General features: G+C 36.0%; 1 protein-coding gene across 2 annotated transcripts in view; it reads left to right on the top strand.

Moving 5' to 3' along the window:
- The window catches only part of UBE3C (ubiquitin protein ligase E3C), an 80,367-nt gene that overhangs the window by 22,565 nt on the left and 32,005 nt on the right, over positions 1-25,797 (top strand). For both annotated transcript variants that reach the window (XM_010300497.2, XM_075746621.1), the window contains exons 10-17: positions 177-364; positions 7,678-7,764; positions 8,474-8,631; positions 9,004-9,236; positions 14,039-14,143; positions 15,285-15,372; positions 17,985-18,082; positions 21,874-22,006. In XM_010300497.2, coding sequence (XP_010298799.1) covers positions 177-364; positions 7,678-7,764; positions 8,474-8,631; positions 9,004-9,236; positions 14,039-14,143; positions 15,285-15,372; positions 17,985-18,082; positions 21,874-22,006 — 1,090 coding nt within the window. The remainder of the gene's footprint in view (positions 1-176; positions 365-7,677; positions 7,765-8,473; positions 8,632-9,003; positions 9,237-14,038; positions 14,144-15,284; positions 15,373-17,984; positions 18,083-21,873; positions 22,007-25,797) is intronic.

Here is a 25,797-nt window from a genome sequence, read left to right as displayed (position 1 = left end):
TTGGCTCTTGGGTCTGATACTTTTAACAATACTACTGGGATATACATATGTGCTTATGTTTTAATTATTGTACAAGAAAACTTAATGTTCTGGTAAAATTCTGAAGTATTTTTTAAAAAGGGGATACTTGATCATTAAAAAGGCTTAAAGCAAATTTTTCTTTGATATGTTGGTAGGGTGATGGGAGAATATCAGTTCAGTACATAACTGAGGAGTGTCTAAAGAAATTGGATACAAAGCAGCAGACAAACACTCTCCTGAATATGGTTTGGAGAGATTCAGCTAGTGAAGAGGTCTTTACCCTGATGGCATCAATCTGCCACACCCTAATGGTACAACACCGAATGATGGTGCCAAAAGTCAGGCAAGTATAAATAATAGTGATGTTGAACTGTAGTACACCTAAAACTGGTTTTTACATAGACTTGTTTTAAATACACTGTGGGTTTTTTTCTGTGTTTTCTTTTATGATAAGCTTAAATAAATAAGAAATTCAGAATTCCCCTAATAATTCCAGGCAAACTGAAGAGTGGATTCATTATGTTTCTTACTTTTCGTCTTGTTCATTGTGCACTCTTTGGAGTAATAACTGAATCCAAAAGTGTAAGGTCTTGATTGGTTTAGTGAGTTTCAAATAAGTTAGTATCCTACGACCACGTTGAGGACTATGGAGCAGGTAGTGTTTGTGATCAGAAAATCACACACAAACAGGGATTCCAAAGATTCATGAAAGGAGTTTGTTTGTCCCCTTGCTCAGAGGCAGTGTTAAGTGTCATTCTAGGAGAAGTTTGTCTAGCTTGTTTTTAAAACTTTCAGTGATATGGATTCCACAGTCTCTCCAGCAAGCTGAGCACTGAAACCATCTTTTTCTCTACCCCCTTTAACATAGAGCCAAAATCTCTCTTGCTACGAATTGAAACTGATTCCTAACTATTGAAAGTCAGTGTTGTTTGGGAAGGGCTTTGGTACCTGAGATGAAGGTAAAAGTCTTGTTCATTTGTACAGCATTCCTTTACAAAGACTGCAAACCACAAACATGAGTAACAATGGAAGAAGATTTTTGATCTTTTTATTATCAGACTAAGACTCATAAGTATTAACACTGTTCTGGTTCAAGTAGTTTTGAATAAGTATGTAGTTGCTGGTAGTAAAGTAAGTATTTAGGGAATGTTCTAAACATAATCAATTCAAACTGCATTGTAAACAGTGATACAGAGAACTAATTAGGTGCTATCTTAGCCCAATGGTGTTTATAGCTGTTAGAGGAAGTAAGATGTCAGTAAAACTGTGATTGTTCGATTAGGGTAATTAGTTCTTTGTAGACTAATTGCATTAGAGCAGGATGTGAGACCTGGAGATCATAGCAGCAGTTGAATTAGTATGCCCGCTTTATTGTTGCAAGTAGTACGTGTCCTTGGATAGTAATTACTGAGTTTAAATGCATCACTGCTTTGACTTGAGGTTTGCTGGTGAACTGTGTGGAACAGGGTGTTTAACGAATAAAGAAGTCACAGAGAACTAATTGTACGAGTATAGCATCTATTTCCTCTGAGAAGCTGTATTGGGTCTTTGCAATTATTTGTGATAACAAGCTAGTTACACATTGGATAAATTCAGGAGTTGTGAAAGCTCTGCTCAGCATCTTATAATGAAAAGCAGTCTACAAATTTTAGCTTTTGAATAGCTCCAGAATAGCTGAATTTACCAATTTTAGAAATAAGTAGCAGAGATACTAAAATTTGTGTCAGTTACACCAACGGAATTACTTTCATGGTGAAAATGAAGTTAATTCATACAGGTGTTTGGTAAATTAAGGTAGACATTTAATTAATAATTCCAACTTCCAAGTCGGTCATAGGTGTTGGGTTTGCCAGGCATCATTGTGTCAGGAGATCTCAATGTTTTGTCCTATTCTCAATGCGTTTTAGACATGGGCTAAGTTACCAAGTAGCTATTTTAAACATTCCTTTTGGGTGTTTTTCAAAGGACATTTAATGTTATTTTGAAGGTAGCAAACATTGTGCCATTTCAAAAAACAATTAAAAGATTTTTTGTCGTTAATTTCCACTTTTTTAATTGCCTGATGATTTTTTAATTGCCTGATGATTTTGTCAAATTTAATGATAGTCTTTTGAAAGATGCTGCACTTGTTTTGAAACTATTACTACTCTGTTAAGTAATTTAAAAGTATCTATTTAATTAAACCATGAAATAGTTAAGCTAAAATAATTTATTTAAAATTATTTTTAATATATTCTGAGAGCTCAAAAATGCTCTTTTAGTTTCTGTTTAGAAACAAACTGGGTCGATTGGTTTAAAAGATAGAAGAAGTTGTTACAAAAACTTTACTTATTTAACAGCATTTATGAGTATAATAGAAAATTAGTGACAATTAAAAACATAAAGGCTGCAAATCTGCGAAGTGAGATGCTAAATAGAGTAATAACTGAAAATAACTTTTCAAGAACTGTAAAGAAAATTAGGCTAAGGTTAACCCAGGCTTTGGAGGGGAGGAAACAAATGTCTGTATTGTTTTAATAGTTCTGAGGTTTTTTTTGCTTTGTGAAAAAAAAGATAAGAAACTTACTGTCATGCTGAATGTTTTTTCTTCTTGTGGCTTCTCAGTACGTCTTTGATTTGACTGAGGATGATGATACATGGTGTTAGGAACATTGGTGTCGCTGTATTAGCTCAGTAGTTACTTTGGTTTTGCAACAGAGACCAAGAGAGAACAGGATACCCAAAAGTACAATGTAATTTTGAACAGAAGGAGCAAGCCTCTACAGTTCCTTTTTGATTCTGTGGCAAGAGTGATGGGACTCAAAGGTGGATTACTGGAAAAGCACATTGCTGTGGATTAGTCGTTAGGAATTTTGATAAATTCTGAGTATGTTCTGGAAAGATGCATTCAAGCCCAATTAAAGAAAAAGGCCACAAGACAGGAAAAACGTAGCTGTAGCTAGTGTTCAGTAAACCAGCTGAGAGGTGTAGAATAAAATCCTGATTGTAGTGATGTCATTGGGAATTATGCTTGTTTTCCGCAGGGCAGGGGTTTCATCATTTCACTGTAAAGTTGATATATATTATTGAATGCAGTTACTAAAAAACAAAACAAAAAAACCAAACTAAAAAAACAAAACAAAACCAACCAAAAGAGAAAACATGAGACTCGGAGTGTAGTTTTTATTGTAAAGAGATTTTCAAGACTTGTTCATCAAAAGTATACTTTAAATAACTAGTAAATTCTGTTTCTGCAAAATATTTAAGGGCATAATTTAATACCATAGACTTCAGGTCATCACTGCAGCTTAATATTAGACAGTGACATGGGAACTGTGCTTGTGCTGGGACTTCAGTCACTATCAGCTGTCTGATCAGTGCCCCAGAGAAACTGCTATTCTTGGTTTAACAGTTTCATAGTCACCGTACATCACTAGTATTCAATTAACATAACATTGCTAATCTTAACCTGTGCTTGAAAATTGTTTGGAAAACTGACATTCTCGTGTAACATGAGCAGCCTGTCTTCGTACATGTGCTAAAGATACTTAGCCTTTCCATGAGGCTATTTTAGTAATTCTTTAGGGAATGTTCTTACACTGTTGTGTTTTTCTTAAAACCAGAATTGTCATATATGAAGTTTGTTGGGGTTTTTGGTTTTTGTTTTTGTTTTTTTTAAGCTTTGCTTTGCATTCTTGGTCCAATACCAAGAGAGGCAGAAGCATAAAGCAGCCTAAAGAGCGGTGTAGTTCATTTAACGATGGCTTTGCATGCTGTCTCGTACCTGTGACACCTTGCAGTTCTGAAGTGTCAAAATCCACTGCCCTGGCAGCAGTGACCTTTCACAGACTGTATGAGCTCCTCTCATTCTAGTGTATTCTCTTCATTAACTTAAATGGTCTCAGTGGGAAACTGGGCCCAATTTATGACCTAGACTGAAAATCTTGCCTTTAACTAATTAACTTGTAGTGGTGCCTCAGCTAAATTAAGCTTAATGGGTCATTTAATCTGTCCCATTGCACAGGAGGAATTTGACACTTTTTTTAAAACCAGAGGTGCCCAAAATACCATTCTGGCAAGTACACATAAATCATGTGGCCTTTGCGGACAATTAGATACCTATGGAGAGAAACAAGGTTCTAAATAAATGATTGTTATGTACTTACTTCTGGGAGCAGATAATTCAATTTGGTATGATTAAAATAGATACTTAACAGAAATCACTGGAGTGAATTTAACTCTATCACAGCCTGAGGCTGAGACAGTGTGTGTTTTTCCACTTGAAAGGAGCTTATCCTTTCTGGTAGTTGAAAATGAGTCTTCTCCCAAACCAGAGTCCTAAATCTGAATATTGAACTTTACAGAAAATCTGTTAATGAATCCATTATATAAAACCATGTATAAGATCTCATAATGAAGAAGTTGTTGGTATGCAGTAAGATTTTTTTCAAGAAAAAGCAGAACCACCAGATGGGATGGGTAAACACCCAAGGTTTAAACTTCAGCCACTTGGTTTGTTTTTAGAATAGTACAACCATTGAAAAATAAAACCTCTGATTTAGATTAAACATTATTTCTTTTTTATGTAAATTTTGATAATCTTTTTGATTTCTAGTGTTCTTGTGGTTTTTTTCTTTAAAGGAAAAAGCGATCAAGATTGTATGGATGCTCAAGCATTACATTAACTGATCTCTAAAGTTTGCAGATTATGATAATGCTTCGTCTTCAGAGTATATAAGCTACCCCTGTAATGCTCTGCAGTTTATCAGGAATTATTATATTGCGCTGTGTATTTTTAAAGTAGTTCTATCTGGAAATGCTGTTTTTTAGCAGACACGCCTTCTCTCTGCCAAAGACAATGACCAAATGAGGTAGATTTTGATGTATTTTAATTTTCAAAGTTGATATTTTTACTACTTAATTTTTTAGTTTAAATTTTTTAGCCTTTTTCATGTTTTCACACTTTTTCAATGTGAAGCCAAAAATTTTGAAACTTTTTAGTACAACCAATTTCTTGAATTTTGCAGAGAGATGATTTTTCAAGTGTTTCTTTTTTTTGTTACAGTTGTTATCTTCTACTTTGAAAGCCATTTTTTGTATTTGGAATGGGTGGGTAGTAGGTTGTTTCTGCTGTCATTCCTTTCGCCGTGGATTACATTTCAGGTGAATCTAGTGATGTAAAATTTTTGTAACACAAGGTCCAATTCACCCTTCTGTGTTTAGTTTGCAGTTTCCTGTTTATTTTCTGGTAACAGTATGGAAACTTTAAAATTGTTGAATTCATCTGCGTCATACTGCGTAGGTATTTCATATTGACAAAATAGACTGTATGATAAAATCTTCTTCCAAATTTGCATTTTTGTATTTAACCAGATTTTCAGGGAAGGGAAATGTGAAAGCTGAATACGTTCAGCATTTCTGGAATCGAGCCATGAACTATAGCAGTTGCTACAATTGACTGCCTGAATCGTGGATATGGAATAAAAATGGCTAAAACTTAGACAAAGGTTATTATTATAAGCTCTTAAGGTTTGTCCTTTTTTCCCTTCATTATTGCTGAATCTTGCTAGAATGAAAAAATGAATTACATTGTGATAGGTTCAGTGTCCATAATGTTTGTTCATTTTTGCTAAAACTATTACATAATTTCCAGGGATGATTGTAAAATTAACAAGTTTTTACTTGGAAGCCCTAATGGCACTGTGCCAAATTACTTTTCATTTCAAATAGGAGACTGAAAACTGAAGGTCACTGAGAAAATTTCTCATTTCAGAAACCAAGACATCTGAACTATCATTGAGATATTTAAACATTAAAATACAAATCCTTATTCTAAATTAGCTAGATATAATAAGCCTGCCCTTACATGATAATGCATAATTTCCACCCAAATGTCAGAATAATGTCACTTTATAAGGAAGTAGAATTCTCATGTATCAAATTCAGGTTGAATTTTTTTCAGAAATTCCACGTATTTAAAGTAGAACTTAATTTTGCCATAAAACTTATCTTGAACTGGCTTTTAGCTACAGTTGCTTCAAATTTGACTCAAACTTAGTAATGATTGCCAACATGCATCTCCTCCGGAATATGTGAGGCTCCCAACTCTCTTTAAGGTGCTGATCTAGTATTTAATATTCAAAGGTTTTGAAACAAGTGGGGTGATATTTCAGCAAAGTCACATTGCAAACCAGAGGTTGCTTGGATTTCACTTTCCCTTCTTCTGCATGCCCCCATTCTGTTTCCAAAACTCCCAGTGCCTGTGAAACTCGATCCTTTCTGTTGAGCAGAGTTCTGCCCTTCCTAATGCTACTTTGTCATCACGCAGCTCCTTGTCTGTGCCACCGGCTTGGTGAAGTCATGTGAAGTGAGAGCCCGAAGAAGGGACTGGCTGTGTGGATGCATGAGAGAGGTTGTACTTTAGTGAAGGCAGCAAAAAGAGCCCACAGGGCTTCAGCAGCTAGTAAGCAAGGACCCAGACACACATGGCACAATGCAGTATTTGTTTGTGAGTGGGTGTGTAGGTTTTCTTGTGGGGTTTTTTTTTTTTTTTGTTTGATGTCTTTAAATGTATTGCTGCTTAAACAATTTTCAAATATTTTTAGGTGATTACTGATATTTTACTTTCTTCCTTAATGTCTGCTTCCTTTCCTTTTGCCATCTGGCAAACTTTAGTTTATCCATGTGGTCTGTATTGGTTTTTCAGGCAGCAGCACTTCTGCCCTCCCTGCTCCCATTTCCCAGCCTCCTACCTCTTGTATGCATGGTCACAGGGAATTTTGATATTACGTGGCTGTTGACCATGGAGAGGAGATGTGGACCTGAGTATCTATATAACCTTATTTATTCTAATAGTAAATGGAAGACCTAGGAAAGTGGCATTTAGGATAGCTAACTGAATATAGTTCAATAGCTGAAAAATGACGGTTTAGTCAGTCAAATCCTGTTTGGTTTCCCAGAAGACATTAATTGTTTCCAGTGATGTTTGTCATGTGTGTTGCTTTCTGCAGGGCAAAAAATAGGCTGGGGGAGACCTTTTAATTCCAGGAAGCTTTTTATTTCTCACTTCTATAAAAAGTTTATCGTGCTGTAATCTTGTCTGAAATAATGTGGTTAAGGTCAGTCCTGTATATTACTGACTCATGAACATACACATTTATTTTTACAGGTGTATAAACCATTTTCTTTCTACAGATGGATTAGCGTATGGGTAGCTGTCCTGGCAGACATTGTTCTGTTGATGTATTTGTATCTGCCATGCGGAATATATTTTCACAAAAATTGCTATGTTTACTGATGTTAGAAGTGACCTGTTAACTAGCTGGTGTGGTTTTCTATATTAGAATTTTAAAAAGTCTTTGATAAATAACTCTGAGTGTTAGCTATTTTTATTTAATGTGTGTTTAATTCTGTGGAATAATTTAAACTTGGGTCTGTATCGTGTGGTTTGTTGCTGAGTTAATGAAAACTGTATTTTAGGTATAAGGATTTATATGCTTGTTTTTCAGCTTTGGGGCTTTCACCAGATTCAATTAGAATAAGAACCTCCATCTTGAAGAAATAAATTTGAATTGTTAATGTTGGAGAAGTGCGTGACAGGAAGGTTCTTATAGAAGCATTGTGTTTTGTGAATACAGTATTTTGGAAGACACAATTTATTTGATCTTCCTCTTGCAGGCTTCTTTATAGTTTAGCCTTTAATGCCAGATTCCTGAGGCATCTTTGGTATTTGATATCTTCAATGACTACACGAATGATTACAGGGTATGTATTATACCATTTCTGGAACTGTGTCTTTGTTAAAATAGAGCATAGCTAGTGAAAAAAGCATGAGACAATTGGTGGTTTGACAGTGCTCGTATAAGGTGATTGAAAACAGAACTGTAATGATTACTTAGCTCCTATGATTTCATAAAACTGAGCAAAATCTTGGGAATTGGGCAGTTGTAAATAAGTACAGGTGAATAAATAAAGTATTTATTTAAAATAAGGTGGCTGTTTCGTAGTTTTTGGAGTGTTCACTAGCATGAATATAACAAACACCAAAGCCCCAAGTACTTCATCCTAAGTATGTGAGTTTTATCTCATGTACCTTGACTAGTCCACAAATTGATGGTGGCAGAAGTACGTTCCCAGGATCTGAGGCATTGAACCTACAGATTTGTTCTGTGCTGACATACAGATTAGTTACTCTCTTTGCTTCGTGTGTCTCTTCTAAACCAGAAAGTATCTGCAGTCTGTAACAGTTAACTCCAAAGCTTATACATCAAGACACTGAGATATTATAGTGACAAGAACTTACGGAGTAACCATGTTTTGCAAGAATGGGAAATAGTAGTTATTTGACTGAGCATGCTGCGCTTATTTTGCTGTAGGAGCTACCACTATATATTTTTACTAGAATGCTGAAGTTAATACTTTTTTTAGAGTATTTAATTAACCATCTCTTTAATTTTGCTTTTTATATTTTAAGGTCTATGGTGCCACTCCTTCAAGTGATTTCAAGAGGCTCTCCAATGTCTTTAGAAGATTCTAGTCGAATTATCCCTCTCTTCTACCTTTTTAGTTCTTTGTTTAGTCATTCACTTATTTCTATTCATGATAATGAATTCTTTGGTGATCCAATAGAAGGTGAGTTTCAGGCATACTAAATAGCAGTGCTTTGCAAAATGTTTTTGTGTAAGATTATGAGTTCCCTGGGCAACGATTTGCTGACATCTGTGGGGAAGGCTCTTCTGGGCTGGCTTGCTGATAGTCCCTTGAGCACCTGGCTGTCAGCTGGCTCTTTCATGGTGATTGCAGTTAGAAAAAAGAGGAGGGGGGGGGAAAAAAAAAAAAGATGGTCTGCACTGTGGGAACCCTAGCTTTATAAATGTGTACTCATTCTCTTTTTGGGTGATGTTTCTTTTCTCTACCTTTAGATTTTGTGTGTGAATATTAGTTACAATCAAATACAATTAAGAAAAAGTCATTTAAAGAAACTTAGACTTGTGTTTTGTGTAGTTGTAGGTCAAAGACAATCATCAATGATGCCTTTTACACTAGAAGAGCTTGTAATATTATCACGCTGCCTTCGAGATGCATGCTTAGGAATAATAAAGTTGGCTTACCCAGAAACAAAACCAGAGGTTCGTGAGGAGTATATTGCAGCATTTAGAAGTGTTGGAGTAACAAAAAATACAGAAATGCAGCAATGTATACAGACGGAACAAAAAAGGTGGATTCAGTTATTCAAGGTAAATTGTGTCAAATTTCAGAACAAATTTAAATTTTTTCAAGCTTCTGCTGAAGAGATGAGATTAATGTTTTGTTTTTTCTTCTAATTATACTTCTAATGCAGTTGTTAAAAGGAATATGGGTTTGGGAAAGTTGCTTTTTTGCATGTATGCTAAACTTTGAGTAATTAAATTCCGATAACAATTTTTTTTTTTGCTTCTGGCAACTAATTTTCCTGCTCATCCTATTTATAAAAAAGTTACTATATAGAATACAGGTTTTAACTTGGACTCCCATTCAGCAAGGTACTTAAGCTGGTCATTATAACTTTATGTAAGTTTAAAATTCTAACTGAATCATATGATTATTCAGGTTCTTCTGTCTTAGTACCAATTTGGTGAAGCCTCTATGCTGCATGGGCTTCATTGGTGGTGTTCTAAAATAAGTTGGTATTACTCCTTTCTCAGTTTGCTGGAATACTAATGGGATGGTGAATCTGGCTTAGCAAACGTAAACTTAATGTACGTTCTTTCTGGATATCTACCAATGTATTTCTGCTAGTTTTATCCATGGCATCCTACCTAAGACATGAGTTAAGAGAAGCTGAAAATGTTGGCAGGAAAAAACCTAATATAACTGTTGCTGGAAAAAAAAAGACTACTTGACTTGTCATGAAAATTCTGCAGCAAACACATCTAGTCAGCTAAAATTGCTCATTAAAGAAGTGGGAGCAGAAGAAATGCATTTTCCAAATTGAATGCTAGATTTACAGTCTGTTTAATACTGGCGACCTCTCGCACACTAATGTTCAGTTCGAGTCATCAGCTGTCCCTTCAGGTCTTTTATCACTGCTTTTGTCAAGCTATCTATTTAATTGAAAGAAGTTAATTGAATGAAAATGATCAACTAAGCTTGTATTAATATTGCTAATGGAACTTTCTTCTTGGCCATGTTTAGAGAAAGATGTCACGCTAGACTTTAGGAAAGGCCCATTAAGGCTTGCACTTAACCTGATGGGCTAATTAAGGAATGCTTATTCATTCTACAAGTCTAAGATAGCCTCTATCCAGCCTATTCTGCCTGATTTTACAACACATTTCACTTATGAGCATAAGCATTAATAGCAGTGAGGGTAACTGATAATGTTTTGATTGCATTGAATACAGTCCTAATGCACCACTGAATTTGTAATTTGCACGGATTGATCTAATATATGTTTGCACAATTTAATTTAATTACTTGTCTTTAAATTGCCAAATAAACTTTCAATTTAAAGGTCACAAGTGAAACCCCCAATATGTCTATTTTTCTAAGAAGGACAGCATTCTAGGGATATATTCATATATGTGGTTTATATCATGCCATTTTCTATTTCTGCTGTAGTTTTTCACGTATAATCAGTATTTTTATAAGCTTCTTACATTTCAGGTGAATTTGATCGTGTTTAGCTGTCATTCATAAAGTTCTAAAATCCCAAGTTACTCGGTCCCAGCTTTGGCAGGAATTAAACTCATAGTGGAACTGTCTAAACTCTGTGTACCCTTAACTTTTTTTAGGAATCAGGATTGTTTTCCATTAGCTGAATTACAAATGTAGATCTTGAGGGTATCTCGAAGGCTCTGGTTCTACCCAAAAAAGTAGCTAATAACAAGGTTTCCCTTGTTTACTCCTTCAGAAACATATTGTTACAGGTAAAAGTTCAGCACAGCTAAAGTTCATCTCATCAAGAAGACTACTGTATGCAGCATTGAGTCTTTCCTGAGGGCAGCTTCAAAATAGCTTCTTGCCAGTGAGCAGGCAGCAGTATCTTCTTCCACATCATTAAAACAAAGCTGAAGTAGTTCATCATAAATTTAAGGTGTTAAAGTAGAAAATACTTTGCCTTCTTTTACACTATGTCAAATACGAGATTTGTCTTTTCTAAAGCTTTTGCAAGATGCCCGCAGAGAAAAAGGCACATTCCTTTCCTATCATCTAAGCTTTTAATTTCTCTTTTTTCTTTTTTAATTTCTCACACTGTATTTCATTAGACACCAATGGCACAGAAAATATGTGAAACAATTCCTCTGTGTGTGTATATATATACACACACACAAAAAATACAGGCTTTAGTTCTGCAGGGTAATGGTAAATCTAAAAACAGTGAGACTACTGACGATGTGCTTATTTGCTAGCAGATTGGAGGTCGTTGGTAAAATTTACATGTGAAAATGTCTTTATTCAGCAGAATCCCCCTTTTTTGGCTTGGTATAATATTGAATAGTGTAGTCAACTGTTATGGATTCCATAGAAGGACTTAAGTTATGAGTACATGAAAATGGGTTTTGTCAAATAAAAGAATTATTTCCTTATCTTGAGTTAATCCTATGAAATTAAGTTGCAAATTTTGCAGAATTTTAGTTTTGAATTTTACTTGCATTTTGCATTTTATTGGAAACAAATCCCCATTATAACATTATAATATTATTTATTGAAGTAGATCTTTCAATGAAATAGATACTTACAAAAATTTTTACAAAGGATCCCTGAGTTTAGATTGCTAGTATTCTCAGTACCCTTTGTTATGTAGAAGGAACTCCAATCTCACCTATAATTTGATTCAGCTTCCTTTAAGGATTCTTTAAGTGCTTGTAAAATATTTTATTCACATGATCTTCATGTGGATAATTTTTTTCTGATTTCCTCCCCCCCTCCTTTTTTTTCTTTCTTAAGTATATAATGGGACCACAGAGCTTCAGTGACTCATCTGACCTGCACTGAATTTTATAAGGGCAAGGTGATGAAAATTCCTGTGTAATCAGACAGTTCCCTTAATAGCATTCTTCTTTGTTCTGCCTTTATTCAAGACTTACTTTACAAACTGGATCTTAAAAGGTCTTTTGTATAGCACCTAGACACAGAATCCTTTAGAAGGTCCATTAAACTCTTTGTTACTGTTGACACCTGCCCTTTAAGAGTGTCTTTTAGCAAGATTACTTCAGAAAAGCTTTGTGTATGTTTTTTTTTCCTATTCATTTTTCAAGTGCTGTAGTTCTGAGTTGCAAAACAGATGGCTCTTCGTGTTAGAAGTGATAATATCTTTTAGGCTAGTAATTTAATATTCTATTGATTTCACTTAATTATGTTTTATGTAGTGTTGGGCTAAGTTGGTCTGCTTTGGAGAGAAGGCATGTGACCAAGTGTGACAATTGTGCTTGAGATGGAGTAATTGTTAGCTTGATATCTCTACTTCCTTTTTTTTTCCCAACCCCCTGGATTGGAGGAAACTGCCAAGAAGAACATCAAAATTGCAGAGGCGCCCTAGTGACCATCATTAGCACTTTTCTCAGCCTTCCTAATTTTTTTTTAATGAAGACGAACATAAACTAGTTATCCATTCAGTTTTCTCATTTTCTGACTGGTTAGAATAATGACAGAATTACCTTTCATCATTGGAGCTCCTTGAGAATAAAAATGAATTAAACATAATGGTCATCTTGAAATCTGCTCTCAGGCATGTTTGGGCTGGGGCCTTCTCAGGAGTGATTTTACTTTCTGAATCCAATATATTGGATCCTTTAACAATCTGATAGTAAAGTTTAGCTAAGTATAGATGTATACAGCATAAACAACTGAGCTAGTCACATGAGGATCTGTTCTAATAGCAACAAGAACTTTGAGGGTACAATTAATTGGATAAATTGTTAGCTACTTCTGGATGAGGTGATCTTTCTTCTCTAGCCAGCTTTGAAAGTGCTGACAAGATACTAATTGACAATAAAGGGAGCCTATAGTGTCTTTTTTCAGATGTAGACCCTTACCCTTGAAAATATCAGCATATTTGTTTTTTTCACATGGGTAATCACGTCAGTGTCTGGTGAGGTGATATCATCATGTGATTCCTCTGAGGCACCTTCAGCGGGAAATACTTTAGTTTGTTAATGCAGCAATCAGTAGTAGTCAATCTTTCAGGTACTTTAGAAATGTAACTTTTGCTGTTAGGCTTTGCTGCCAATTTAATGCTTTTGCCTTCTCTTTCTGTACTTTCTGAAGCTGATGTTGGTGTTTGTACAGTTTGGCCATTAGGGAGCACCTCATGTGATCTTGTGCTGGTTAGTTAGTTAAGTTTATTGGCTACAGGCAGAAATACCCACTGTTTATTAGTTGATCACTCAGACTTGCCTAGTGTGGAGTGATACACGTGACCTTTGTCTTGAGATGACAAGTAGAAGTTCCATTCTTCTGTGGAGCATTTTCCTTGAAAAGTGATGCACAGAAATTTAAGAATCTTCCTCCTTGTGGGCAAAGAAAACTCACAAATCAGCCAGATTCTTCAGAATCTCAGTTTTGGAATGAGAGGTAGTAAAGAATATCTCTGTAGCACGCTCTCTTCTAAAATGCATATCTATTTGCATGTTTAATTTCTGAAAACCTATATAAGCAAAAAAGAAATGAAAATGTATATAAAAGACCATTGTATAAATGACTTGGTTAGGTGTTACTTTCTTTAAGTAGTTTAATGCTGGTAAGGATTTGTTTAGGCTTCCCTGAACTTTTTAGGTGTGCAGGGTAGTCCTGGGATTACCTAGTCGTAGGTAGTCATAGTTCTTAGGTTTTGGAATGAGACTTTAATAAGCCAATTTTTTTGATGACTTAGAAGAGAACCACAATTACGTACTCACATTCGAAGGTATTTAAGTATAAGAGCAAGTTTTTATAAGTTAAACATAACTAACAATTTCATACATTACTGAAAGAATTTTCTGAAGCTTTTGCTTGTGTATTACATAATTTCATGTACAGTGCTAAATGTATATTGAATGTATGTGTTTCTGACACGTAGGTCATCACAAACTTAGTGAAAATGTTGAAATCTAGAGATACAAGGAGAAATTTTTGCCCACCAAATCACTGGCTCTCAGAACAAGAAAACATTAAAGCAGATAAGGTAAGAGTAATATCCTTTTTCCACATAGCCTTACAGGTGCCAAAGTTTCAATGGTAAAGTGTCTAATTACTGATAGTATCAATGATGTTGACATTGCACAGATTTAGTGTGGTTTAAAACCTGGAGTAATGCTACTTTTCTCTAATGTGAAAGTCTTGCATGTGTTAAGAAACTTTCATGTTAAATCAAATTTCCAATCCATAAAGTAGAACCTACTCTACAGTGCAGCAGTGTAAGTCATCTGCATTTATAGCAGAAGAGAACTGAAAATCTGATAGCATTTTGTTGCATTTTATTTTCTAGTTATTTTAAGTACTTCCCATAATCAAAATGCTAAATAAAAGAATTGCTCAATAGTGGGGGAAACCCCCCTCAAAATTATTTTTCAAAATACAAGCAAATTCAGTAGCATTTTCTGTACTTATCTCACCTAGAAATTACTTCCCCCCCCCCCCCCCCCCCCTTCTCAGAGCTTTTGGAAGGAAAAAAAAAGACATTGAGCTTAAAAAGTGCAAAAAAAAGAAAAAGTGCATGCAAAAGAAAACTGAGTGTTGCAAGCACATCCTTTGAATCGTTGAAAACTTGGATCTTAAGAAGCCAGTGACACCTCAGATAGAATTCCTTGCATTATTAGATGTCTTAACCGTTGGAAGTTTTGCATGAAGTAGTTAACAGTGAACTCTTCTGTTTATTTTTGATGATTGCACATTTGCTTGCCTTGTGTTCAAGACTTCCATTTCTCTGTGTGACATTTCTTTATAGTTCTTAGGAAATAGTGCCTACACACCTTAAAGAAAGTAGTAGTAGTCTTAATCTGTGATGCTAACTTGATTCTCAATACAAAGTAAACAGAATTTATGTGGCATGTACAAACTCAAACTAGCTTCTGTAGTATCTTAAATATCAGAATTTAATGTAACATTGCGTGGTATTTTTAAATGATACATCAACTTTATATTCCATTGTTAATTTTGCAGCTCAGCCTTAAGGCACAAATATAAGGAGGAGGGATTGGAAATGAAGATACTTAGGCATTCAGACACGCTCTTTGATGTGACAATTTTATGTATTTACTATGTAATACTAAATTGTAATATGTAATTAGATAATGTTTAACTGTAAAATACTGTTTATTTATTAGGTTACACAGCTGTATGTGCCATCTGCTAGACATGTCTGGAGAGTCAGAAGGATGGGAAGAATAGGACCGTTGCAATCTACTTTGGATGGTAAGATACTGTCTATGCAGTTTTTGCTTTACTAAGTCAAAATAACAGTTTGCCTAATGCAAAGAAAATCTACCTCTTATAGAGCTCAGTTGAGTATTTTGTATAAAAGTCCTAATGATAGCCAAAAGCAAGACAATCTTCCATAAGTTTGTTTCAGATATTTTAAAAAATACGTATTTGCATACATGTGTGTGTATGTCTTTTAGAGTATTTAATGTATCTTTCCCCAAGCTTCTGCTGGCATTGATGAGAGGAAATGATGAGGTGGACAAATAATAAGTGTTAAAAAAAAAAATGTATTAATATGTGTAAAAGGCAGTTGCATAAGATACAAAATTAATAAAAGTTGCAGAAGATACAAAATATTGAGGTTTTGCTTTTACTGTATACTAGAAAGAAACACAAGCTTTATGTACCATGATAAGTATTAATTACTGTTTATAAATATTGTCTCTAATTAGATAAAGCAGAAACTTAACCCCTTGAATTACTCAAAATACCTGGATTTCATGGAACTTCCAAAGATGAGAGAATTGGACCAACTTAGCAATCGGGCGAAATTTACACTAGTTTAGTTGTGCCAATGTAATTTCTCATGTAGACAGTTTTGTTTCTTTCAGCTTTTCATACCTTTGTATCTTCACTATTCTAGAATTTTACCTTGCTACACTCAGGTAAAATAATCATCAAGTGACTAATACTTGTGAAGATTTAATAATGAATTAAAAATGGGACCTTTAAGCAGCAAAATGATTCATCTACGAGAGTCCATACTCTCTTTCAAGATGATGTAATCTGCTTGAGTATCTTAGCCAGATACAGTAGATCATTTAGAGAAGACTGTAGCCTTTGAATGCTGCTATAGAATTGTACAAAATTAAAGGCTTTGTCCAAGGCTGAAACCTAAGGACTTATTATAATGATATTTTTTTATTTGAATAGCTATGATGGTGTAAGTTTACTTTGATTTCCTCATTAGTCTAGTTGCCAGATGACAGCTAGTTGGTCCAGTGTAAGTGCTCCTCAGAAGTTTGAATTGAATAATTTTTCAGTGTTTGATAATAGAAAATCTTAAATGCAGATGCTTTAGCACAAATTGCCAGGCTTCAACAGGCTTGTCTCCTGTATGCCTTATGGACTCTGCATCAGTAATCCCTGTTTCTTCCATTGACCTACATGGCTCTTGACAGCTATACTGTCTTGATGTTCTCCACTGTCAGACCTGTTCCACATTGATTACTCCCAGATTCTCCTCTATGCTACAAGTCTGCTAGTCTCCTTCCCCTTGTACATACAGTCCCTTGTCTTCCTTCCCATAATAGCACCAGTTCCCTCAGCTTCATTAGATGCCTTGGTCTGGGCAGTTGGTGAATAAAGAATGCATGTGCTGTGGCTGCTGTGGAGCAGCTACGTGCCCTCGTTTTGCTGGCTGTCAGACAAGCCAACACACTGAAGAGAGCAGATAACTGAGCTCTCCTTGCTTTTTCTGTAATCAGGTCACTACAGGAATTTTTCTTCTCTATCCAGGTGAAAATTTTCACAAAAGCTAGTACTTTTGAATCTCCTATTCTCTATTAAAGTTAAAATTCAGCTGATTAGCTCAAAAGGTGTGTTGGAGGCAAGATGGTGAGGAAAGATGGCACAGTGTATTCATGTAAAACTCATTTTCATATGAAATCAGACTAAAAAAAGTGCAGTCAACATGAATGTGTGAAAACAAGCAGGTAACAATGTGCACATGACTTGTTTAATCCCTCTTGACTCCATATGGGTTAAAGCCAATTAGCATGAAAGTACTGCTGAATCACATATGGTCATGTTTATTTGCGCTTTTTCATTTACTTAAATGGCAGACTCCTGAGTTCTAAATGCCCTCTGTATTGATGACTCCATCCCATATTTCTCTTTAAAGAAAGAAGCTGTGATGGAGAAATGCAGATAAAATTGACTAATTGACTGGAATAATTGAACTGTCGAAGTCATGTAGTAGTTTACCTTTGCTGTACATGCACTTTTTATTTAAAATGCTTTTAACCCTTAGCTTAATAGGCTGCATACATTGACTTTAATTAAAAATGTTCACTAAGTAAACTAAGGGTAATCAGATAAGCATTTTATCAGAAATTCCAAAGGCTTGCAATATTGAAACCTGCCCCAAATTAAGGTACATCAACTTTAATGATGTTTTGGGTCACATCATGTTAATTGGTGCTTAAAATATCCCTACTTAAAGTGCTTTGAGGAATTAAAAAAAAACCCAAACCAAACAAACCAAAAAACATTGAAGTGATGTCCAGTTGCAGAAGGGCAGGAGGATGCTAGTCACCAAAGGTAGGAGCTAAATGAAAAACTTGAAACTGTGATCATAAACTTCCAGACTGTGTAGTAACGTGACGCTTTTACTTCAGTTTTGTAACATGGTCTATAGATAGTCCAGGGTCTAGAGCCTTTTTTCGAGAAGGTGGCTTAGTGTGACCGTTTAGTAATAAAACTATTTCAAGGTATGTATTTTTGTACAAAGTAAACTGAGTCACTTGATACAAAATAAACTGTGTTTAAAAAAAAAAAAAAGTTCTTTCCCAAATTTTTAAAATTATTATTTCTATTTTAAGTGGGTTTGGAACCAGCACCTCTTTCCGTATCTGAAGAACGACAGCTTGCGATTCTGACAGAGCTACCTTTTGTCGTTCCTTTTGAAGAAAGAGTAAAGGTACCTAATTTCTAATTTAATATGCAGGTTGTGGGGTGGGGGTTTTTTTGATTGAGTTTGGTTTTTTTTTTAGTTTTTTGTCGTCAGTAAGTGTATAAAGAGCACTTAGCTAAGTAGAAACTGGATTGTTTCCCTGCAGAACGATATGACAGGCCATACCATTTTTTTTCAGTACTCATGTGACAACTGCACATTTGAAATTAATTACTTTTCTCCTTTTTTACTAGTTTTATTATCCTTTATAATAATTGCATTAAAATTAAAAACATGTATTCGCAGATATGAGAGCAGTTGTGTGTTTATAATAAACTGCAGTCCTGATTCAATGATTCATCTACATGATTGCACCCTCTTGTGGCAAGCAGAGTACTAACTAGTTGTGTATCTGTAATAAACAGATTGCAAGGTCAAGACTGGAGACTTCTGCAGTGGGTGGATTTACTCAGAATGAGATGATGGATGTCCATTTTGGGGAAATAATGCCTAGGAATTAAATTTCTGCATTTATAGCTGAGTAGCTGAACTTTAATAGAGAGATTCTTGTGCTATTTGCTTTTGAATGTTTTCTAGATTTTAAATATGTAATTGTTAGTTCTATTACGTACCTCACTTTGCATCGTATATTTATTTAAAAGCTATTATTCTGTTATCCATAATATTTTTTTTTCTAACTGCCTTTGTTGTCAACAGTATCAAGTACTTAAACTGCTCCCTAAATTGTCTTGGAAACATTAAGTTGCAAGACACCATCAAGTGAATGAAGAATAGTTCCACAGGGAAAGTAAATCAGTTATAGTCAAAAAAGGCAGTGACAGCTTTGGTAGAAAAGGAGTGTTTTTTTCTAGGCTTCTATGAAACAGTTGTTCCAACAAAACAACTTAATACCGCATGGCAATATTACACTGGGGTTACAGGGAAACAATTGGAAGTGACTAACCTCAAGCAGGGATCTCTACATCACGATTTAATCACTGTCTAAAACCTCTGGACTTCTTAAAGCTATGTTGAGATGCACATATTTTGAGTTTCTGGAATTTGTAAAACCTTGGTTGGTTTTATCCCAAAAGCTGAAATCATAACAATTGGATGAGAACTTGGAGAGAAGGATAAAGCTATAGACTGAACTTTTATATTTCGAAGAGGAGATCCTCTTATACTGGTTTTTAGACCAAGTCTGGTCCTTTTTGTGTAATACTGGCAGTCAGCATCCTTCCAGAGTCTCTCACTGCCCCTGCAAAACAACTTGCAATAAGGGAAGATGATACCTTATAATGATTTGGGGTTTTTTTGTTTGTTTTGTTTTTTCTTCCACTTGCCATCTGTTATGCTGTAATTTAATCACAGAATCAGAGAAGGTAGGGCTTGGAAGGGACCTCTGGAGATCATCTAGTCCAACCCCCTGCTAAAGCAGGATCACCTACAGCAGGTTGCACAGGATTGTGTCCAAGCGTGTTTTGAATCTCTCCAGAGAAGGAGACTCCACAACCTCTCTGGGCAGCCTGTTCCAGTGCTTGGTCACCCTCAGAGTGAAGAAGTTTTTCCTCATGTTGAGATGGAACTTCCTGTGTTCCAGTTTGTGCCCGTTGCCCCTTGTCCTGTCACTGGGCACCATTGAAAAGAGTCTGGCCCCTTCCTCTTGACACCTGCCCTTTAGAAATTTCTAAGTATTGATGAGATCCCCCCTTAGTCTTCTTTTCTCCAGGCTAAACAGACCCAGCTCTCTCAGCCTTTCCTCACATGAGAGATGCTCCAGTCCCCTCATCATCCTTATTGCCCTCTGCTGGACTCTCTCCAGTAGTTCCTTGTGTTTCTTGAGCTGGACACAGAACTCCAGAACTTAGCAGGGTAGAGTAGCGGGCGAGGATAACCCCCCTCAACCTGCTGGCTGCGCTCTTCATTTTCTGACTTCTTCATGAGATTTTTACGTTTAATCATCAGGTATTAGATACTCTTACAAACACTCACTGTGTCCAGTTTCATGGTAGGCTCTTCAGCCTTCTGACCCTGGAGGATGTTACCCTTTTTAGCCTTAAGACACATTGATGTGCACCTTTCAATCTGATATTTACCTGTGTGAGGTAGTGAATCCAATTTGTATCAAATGTCTTGATTCTCACTTACTTAAGCCATGCTTTCATCAGCTTACCCATGGTGATGTTACTTCCTGTGGTGTGTACCTCAGTCAGCGTTGCTTACTTTTCTACGTGTTAAATGCTTCAGTTACACGTTAGGGTTCTTATTTTCAGGACTAACATATGCATGAACGTTGGATTATGTAGGGGGCCACACTCTGTATCAAGAACAATTTTGCTGTGAGATGCACCTCCAAGCGATTCTTTCCATCTAGTGTTGTGTAGCAATAGTTAATAAACCATATCCAGCCATGCTTCAGGAAAGAGAATGGTGGTGAGCATATTTTCATGCCTTGTACATAAAAAGAAGGTGTCTGTGGCTATGTGTCTTGATGTCATAAACCATAGCAAAACTTAGCTAAGAAGGGACCTCTGGAGCTACTGTAGTCCACATCCTTCCTCATACAGGAATAACTTCAGAGTTGGATCAGGATGCTCAAGGACTTGTACACATGGAGTTTTGACTGTCTCCAGAGATGGAGATTTCACAAACTCTTCATGTAACCTCTTCCGATACTTAATCACTGTCGTTACGATTTTTTTCTTTTTCCTTTATGTCCATTCAGCATTTCTCTTTCTGCAGCTTATGACTGTTTTCCTTGTCTTCCTGCTGTGTACCTTAGGGCAGAATCTGGCTTTGTCTACACTATAATCCTCCTGGTTGGAGGGCATTTTCTCCATTAGCTATAGTTGTCCATACAAACAGTAGTTTGGGGACCTTACTCTAGCTTTGTCTGCTGTTCTCAGATTTTCCTCTTTCATGGTAAATTTGTTGTTTTTAAACATCCCTGGAGACTCTTACTTAATCTTCCTAGTTAAGAAAGCAGTCTGTGATATTACTGGGAGATTAAATCCCTTGGAAAATGTGCTAGACTATTTATTGAATATGGAGATGATGTGAGAGAGGATGTAGTAAACAGACACTCCCTGGATTGAAGGGTATATTGAACATTATTATACTTTAGGCAGCTCCCTCCCATGCTACATCTTGGCATAGAAACACAGTTAGTTACGGTTTCTCTTTGGGTGAACTGTAACAGGTTCCTGTTGTGAAGACTTGCAAAAGGACAATGTGAAGTTCAATTTGTACTTCAGCTGGCGTTATTTTTTTGAACTGGTATGATGCTCTGGTTCTTTGTTTAATATGGCAGTGCTATCTACTATTTTGCTTTGAATTATTTGCTCACTGAGCTCCTGAGAGAACTGATACCTAATTTCTGATTCTGGGAAAGTTCCTAAGCATTAAAAAACCGACAACAATTGTTTACTAGCATTGAGGATTGCCTCTGGCTGTGCAAAATACTCATATGACTTTTCCCCTTTGTTTTTGACTACTTTGCATTTCAGAACCCTGAAAGTTAGGGAGAGGAAACTGGAATCACTGGCACAATATCTGTAGATGTGCCTCTTTATGTAGAAAGAACTGAGGATGCTATCTTAGCACAAAAAAGTTTTTTTGCATGTCTGTCCCCTCTCCTTCCCTCCCCTGGCACATGGCTCTGTATTATGTTTCTGCAGCTCAATGAGGGAGGAGACAAATCACTTGAGAGTGAGTGCCCAGAAGCAACTCAAAGGACAGTGATAGTAGTGAATAACCATCTCTCATTGAATATTTAGATCTGCACAATGACGTGATTTCCTTTTCACTCGCTTTAACAGATTTTTCAAAGGCTGATCTATGCTGATAAACAAGAAGTTCAAGGAGATGGGCCATTTTTGGATGGAATTAATGTCACTATCAGAAGAAATTACATTTATGAAGATGCTTATGATAAACTTTCTCCTGAAAATGGTAGGCTTACAATTAAGTTATCTTGTTAATAATGTTCAACCATTCTTACCATGTAGTTCCATATTTGCTTACTTGAGTAGGATGTTAGAAGTGTATCAGCTCTGAGGTGTGACAATCCTTACAAGTTTCCTCCGTTTTTACGTAATTCTCATCAGATCACATTATTTCTGATTATTGCAGTCTCATTCTCTTTCACACACCATTCCTTAGTTCAAACCTACTTTTTTGGGGCTTTTCTTCCCATTTACTTGTCCAAATAACTGTACTTTGTATATTTTTCTATGTAGTTCATTGTATAATAACTGCTTTGGTAATCCATGTCAACAAAAATATCTAGACTGCACAGGATTTGCTAAGTACAGTGTGGCTGATAAGGATGATGCAGTTCACTTTGTAGTGATAGTATGTAGTAGTATATATTTTATCACATTGATTTAAATCAATCTAAATACCTTAGTGTGAATTCGTGTGTGAGCAGCTACTCTAGAAGCCAAAATTCTAATGTAGATAAAACCTGCCAAAATGAAGTCCTTATTAGTTATATGGTATTGTTGCGTATAAAAAGAGTATTTGTTAAATACTTGAGGTTTGCGATGTGAATCTCACCTGCTGTGCCATGCAAGTTCCCTCCTGGAGAGCTGCCTAGTTTAGAGAGGAAGAAGAGGTTGGTATTCTTGATTAGTATAAAATTACTGGAGATCATGCCTTTTCTTAATTTCTTTTACTCTCATAGTATTAAAGATACTCTTCTATTTATAAATAGCATCTTGTATTTCAGTACCTTTGTTTAAAACTGTAACTACCTAAAAGAGATACATTTAGACTTTTTGTTTTAATTAAGTACAAATTAAGTTCTCCTGGTTTTGGAAAGTTTTAAAAGCTAATGAGGAGATGTCACTGTATAATCATCTGCAGATTATATGTGCAATTGACTGTTTAACCTCTTTCCTAGTGGCTGGGAATAGTTTCATCGTACTAAGTTTAGGATGAGTCATTAACTGGTTTCTTAAAAAGAGAAAGATGAAAGGGAATTAGAAAACAGAAAAAGTTGAGTCTATTGTGTTCCCCCTCCCTCTCCCCCAAACGTATGAATATACAATTCGGAAACTGCAGTCTAAGTTTTTGAATAATGCAGTGTCAAGTAACAAGCAAGTCAACCTATTTGTTTAATAAGAAGATAGCTTTAAGAGAAACATTTTTCTGTGAAGACCGCATTTTGACTTAGTGTAGTTTTATTAAACTATGAAATCAGTTCTAGAATGCATGTTTCCTAAACTTAATCTAGTCTGACAATCTGGGTGCCGGGATGTATTCCACCTTTAGTGAGGTCACAGGCTATATGAAATTGAGGCGAATAGTCAATATACTCAAAGGTCAGGTTGCCACTCAGATGGCCCTCAGCAGACTGAAGAAAAGGGCTTACAGAAGCCTCATGAAGTTTAGGAAAGACCAAAGGAAAATCCTGTACCTGGGCTGTAATAACCCCATGGTAGCTGTAGAGACCAAGCACTGACCAGTAGAAAGCTGTTTTCAGTAAAGGACCCTGTGGTTCCCAGTGGAAAAAAAATTGAACTACCAAAAAGTTCCCCATGATGAGATGAAAGCTAACTGCATACCGGGCTGTATTAGCAAGAACATAGCTCACAAACCATTCTGTGATTCTTCCAACCTGAGCTGTTCTGTGATTCTGTCAAGCTTTCTATTCAGCAAAAAGAGCTTTTGTATTAATACAAAATCTATCTGCATATACATGTATATAGTTTCAGATAGTGTTTTCGGCCTTTCCTTAGGAAGAAAATTACTCATAAAATGATGACAAGGGAGAACCCAGTGAGCTTGTAGCAAGCAATTGGAAGTAGAGCAACCTGTAGGTGAAGATTTATGTCTCATTTACAGGTACAGAGAAGCCATAGTGACAGTTGGCCATTGAAGTCTGAAAAACTGTTTTTCTACATGTGTTCATGATGCACCATGTGTATGCACACACATATCCACACACATTATATACACAGCGCTATCTAGTACTGTACTGGTGCTATTTAGCATCAATAAAAACTAAATTAGAAGATTGGACCTTTTCTAAAAAAGCTGATATTCTGAGACAGTATAATTTTTCAAAATAATTTTAGTTCTGGAGTAGATCAGACATCATGTGGGAGAGCAGAAAAGAAGAAATGCCTGAAAATTGCAAGAGAGACAATTTCAAGACTAGACTGAATTGATGAAAATCGATCTGGGAGATCAAACAGATGATAGATGAGGTCCTAGAATTGGTCAGGAGAGAGCGAAGAACATTGATTTGGAAGAGGAATCCAGTTTTTCTACTGGCCCTGGAGAAGACAGCTGTTCAGAGTTGATGCTTCCATAGTACGTTAACTGAGATCATTAAGAAAACAAGCTTGGAATAGCAGAAATGTACTAGTTTGCTTCTTGTGGATTTAAATCTTTGTTTGGTTATCATATAATGAATAATGGGCAAGCATTTCTCAATTTTTTTTCTTCCTTGTAGCTGGAATTTTCAGCATAGTCCATAATAGCCTCTAGTGGATTCCAGTAACAGTTTAGTTACCATTCTGGCAATATGAGTCATAAAATTGAACACTGTTTTTTCAGAGGTTGCACTAATTTGGAGTCCACCTCTACCTGGTCACCTGTTTTGACATGTGAATTTGTTTTAGGACCATTTTTCCTTCCTTCCTATAAATCTGGTTATCAGTACATGGAAGAAGAGAAAAATAACTGATTTTCTTCATAAGGCTCCAAAAAGCACTAAACGAACATTACCATATATTGGAGCTTTAACATTAAGGCTCAATATCTTGGGAGTCTCCAGGCAAAGCATGCCTGTATGCTTGAGACTTTCTCTTTCTTACCAGTGCACGTTATATTTTCTTGTTTTGAATGGCGATGAGATAGTGGACCTATTGCAGTGCCTGTGGCTAAAAACGGCCGTCCTGTATTTCTAGCCAGCAGAATTTTAATGCAGGAGAGCATTTCACTTGAATGAAGAACTAATGGGTAATTTTTAAAAATAACTGAGTGTGAAACTTGTGAAAAGACTGGGAAGTTACTAGTAGGTGTAGAGGCAACCACTGATGGGAAAGTGTAAGACACTTGGTGGTTCGGGAGAAACTGTTGCTACAAGTTGCTGAAGATTTGTTCATGAACATCAGCTGTCCATCCATAATGTGTGTGTTTGTAGCAGATAGAAGCAGTAGAAGGCTTTATTGTTACTGGTTTATTACTGGTTGCTTTTGCTGGGACATGAGTGTAGTCAATGCAAGGGATCAAGTAAAAGCTGTGTATTTGGTTAGATCTTTGGAAGCTTTCAGAGAATTGAACAAACAGGCCCTCCTTTGCTGTTACTTATACACGGTTCAAGGACTATACTGCTTGCTCTCTCAGGTAGCAGCATTCTGTGAAACAAGCAGAACGCCTGCCTTCAGAACCTGTCTGTCTTTACTATGCTTTGCTCACTGGAATTACATGACATAGCAAGGAGTCCAAAGTATCCAAAATACTAAGTTCAATTTCAAAGAGTATTATTTAATGGTGTAGCTTAACAGTCACCCTCTAAGGGAGTGCAGTGCTTATTAGCGGTTCCTTCAGACAGGAGGACGTTGAACCTTGCATTCACAATATTTTATATACATAGAATTTTCAAATTATTCTTAAAATATTTTGTAGGGTTTTTCCTTCCCCTACTAGTGTAGAGGAAGCAAGACCCCTTATACAAAGTGAGGTTCATATACTGAATATCCCAAAATTCAAGCCAGTAATAGATTTTTGCT

The sequence above is a fragment of the Balearica regulorum genome, chromosome 2 (genome assembly GCF_011004875.1).
Source record: "Balearica regulorum gibbericeps isolate bBalReg1 chromosome 2, bBalReg1.pri, whole genome shotgun sequence".
Taxonomy (NCBI): domain Eukaryota; kingdom Metazoa; phylum Chordata; class Aves; order Gruiformes; family Gruidae; genus Balearica; species Balearica regulorum.
Note: the sequence above shows the minus strand (reverse complement) of the source record. Positions and strands in the feature narration are given on the sequence as shown.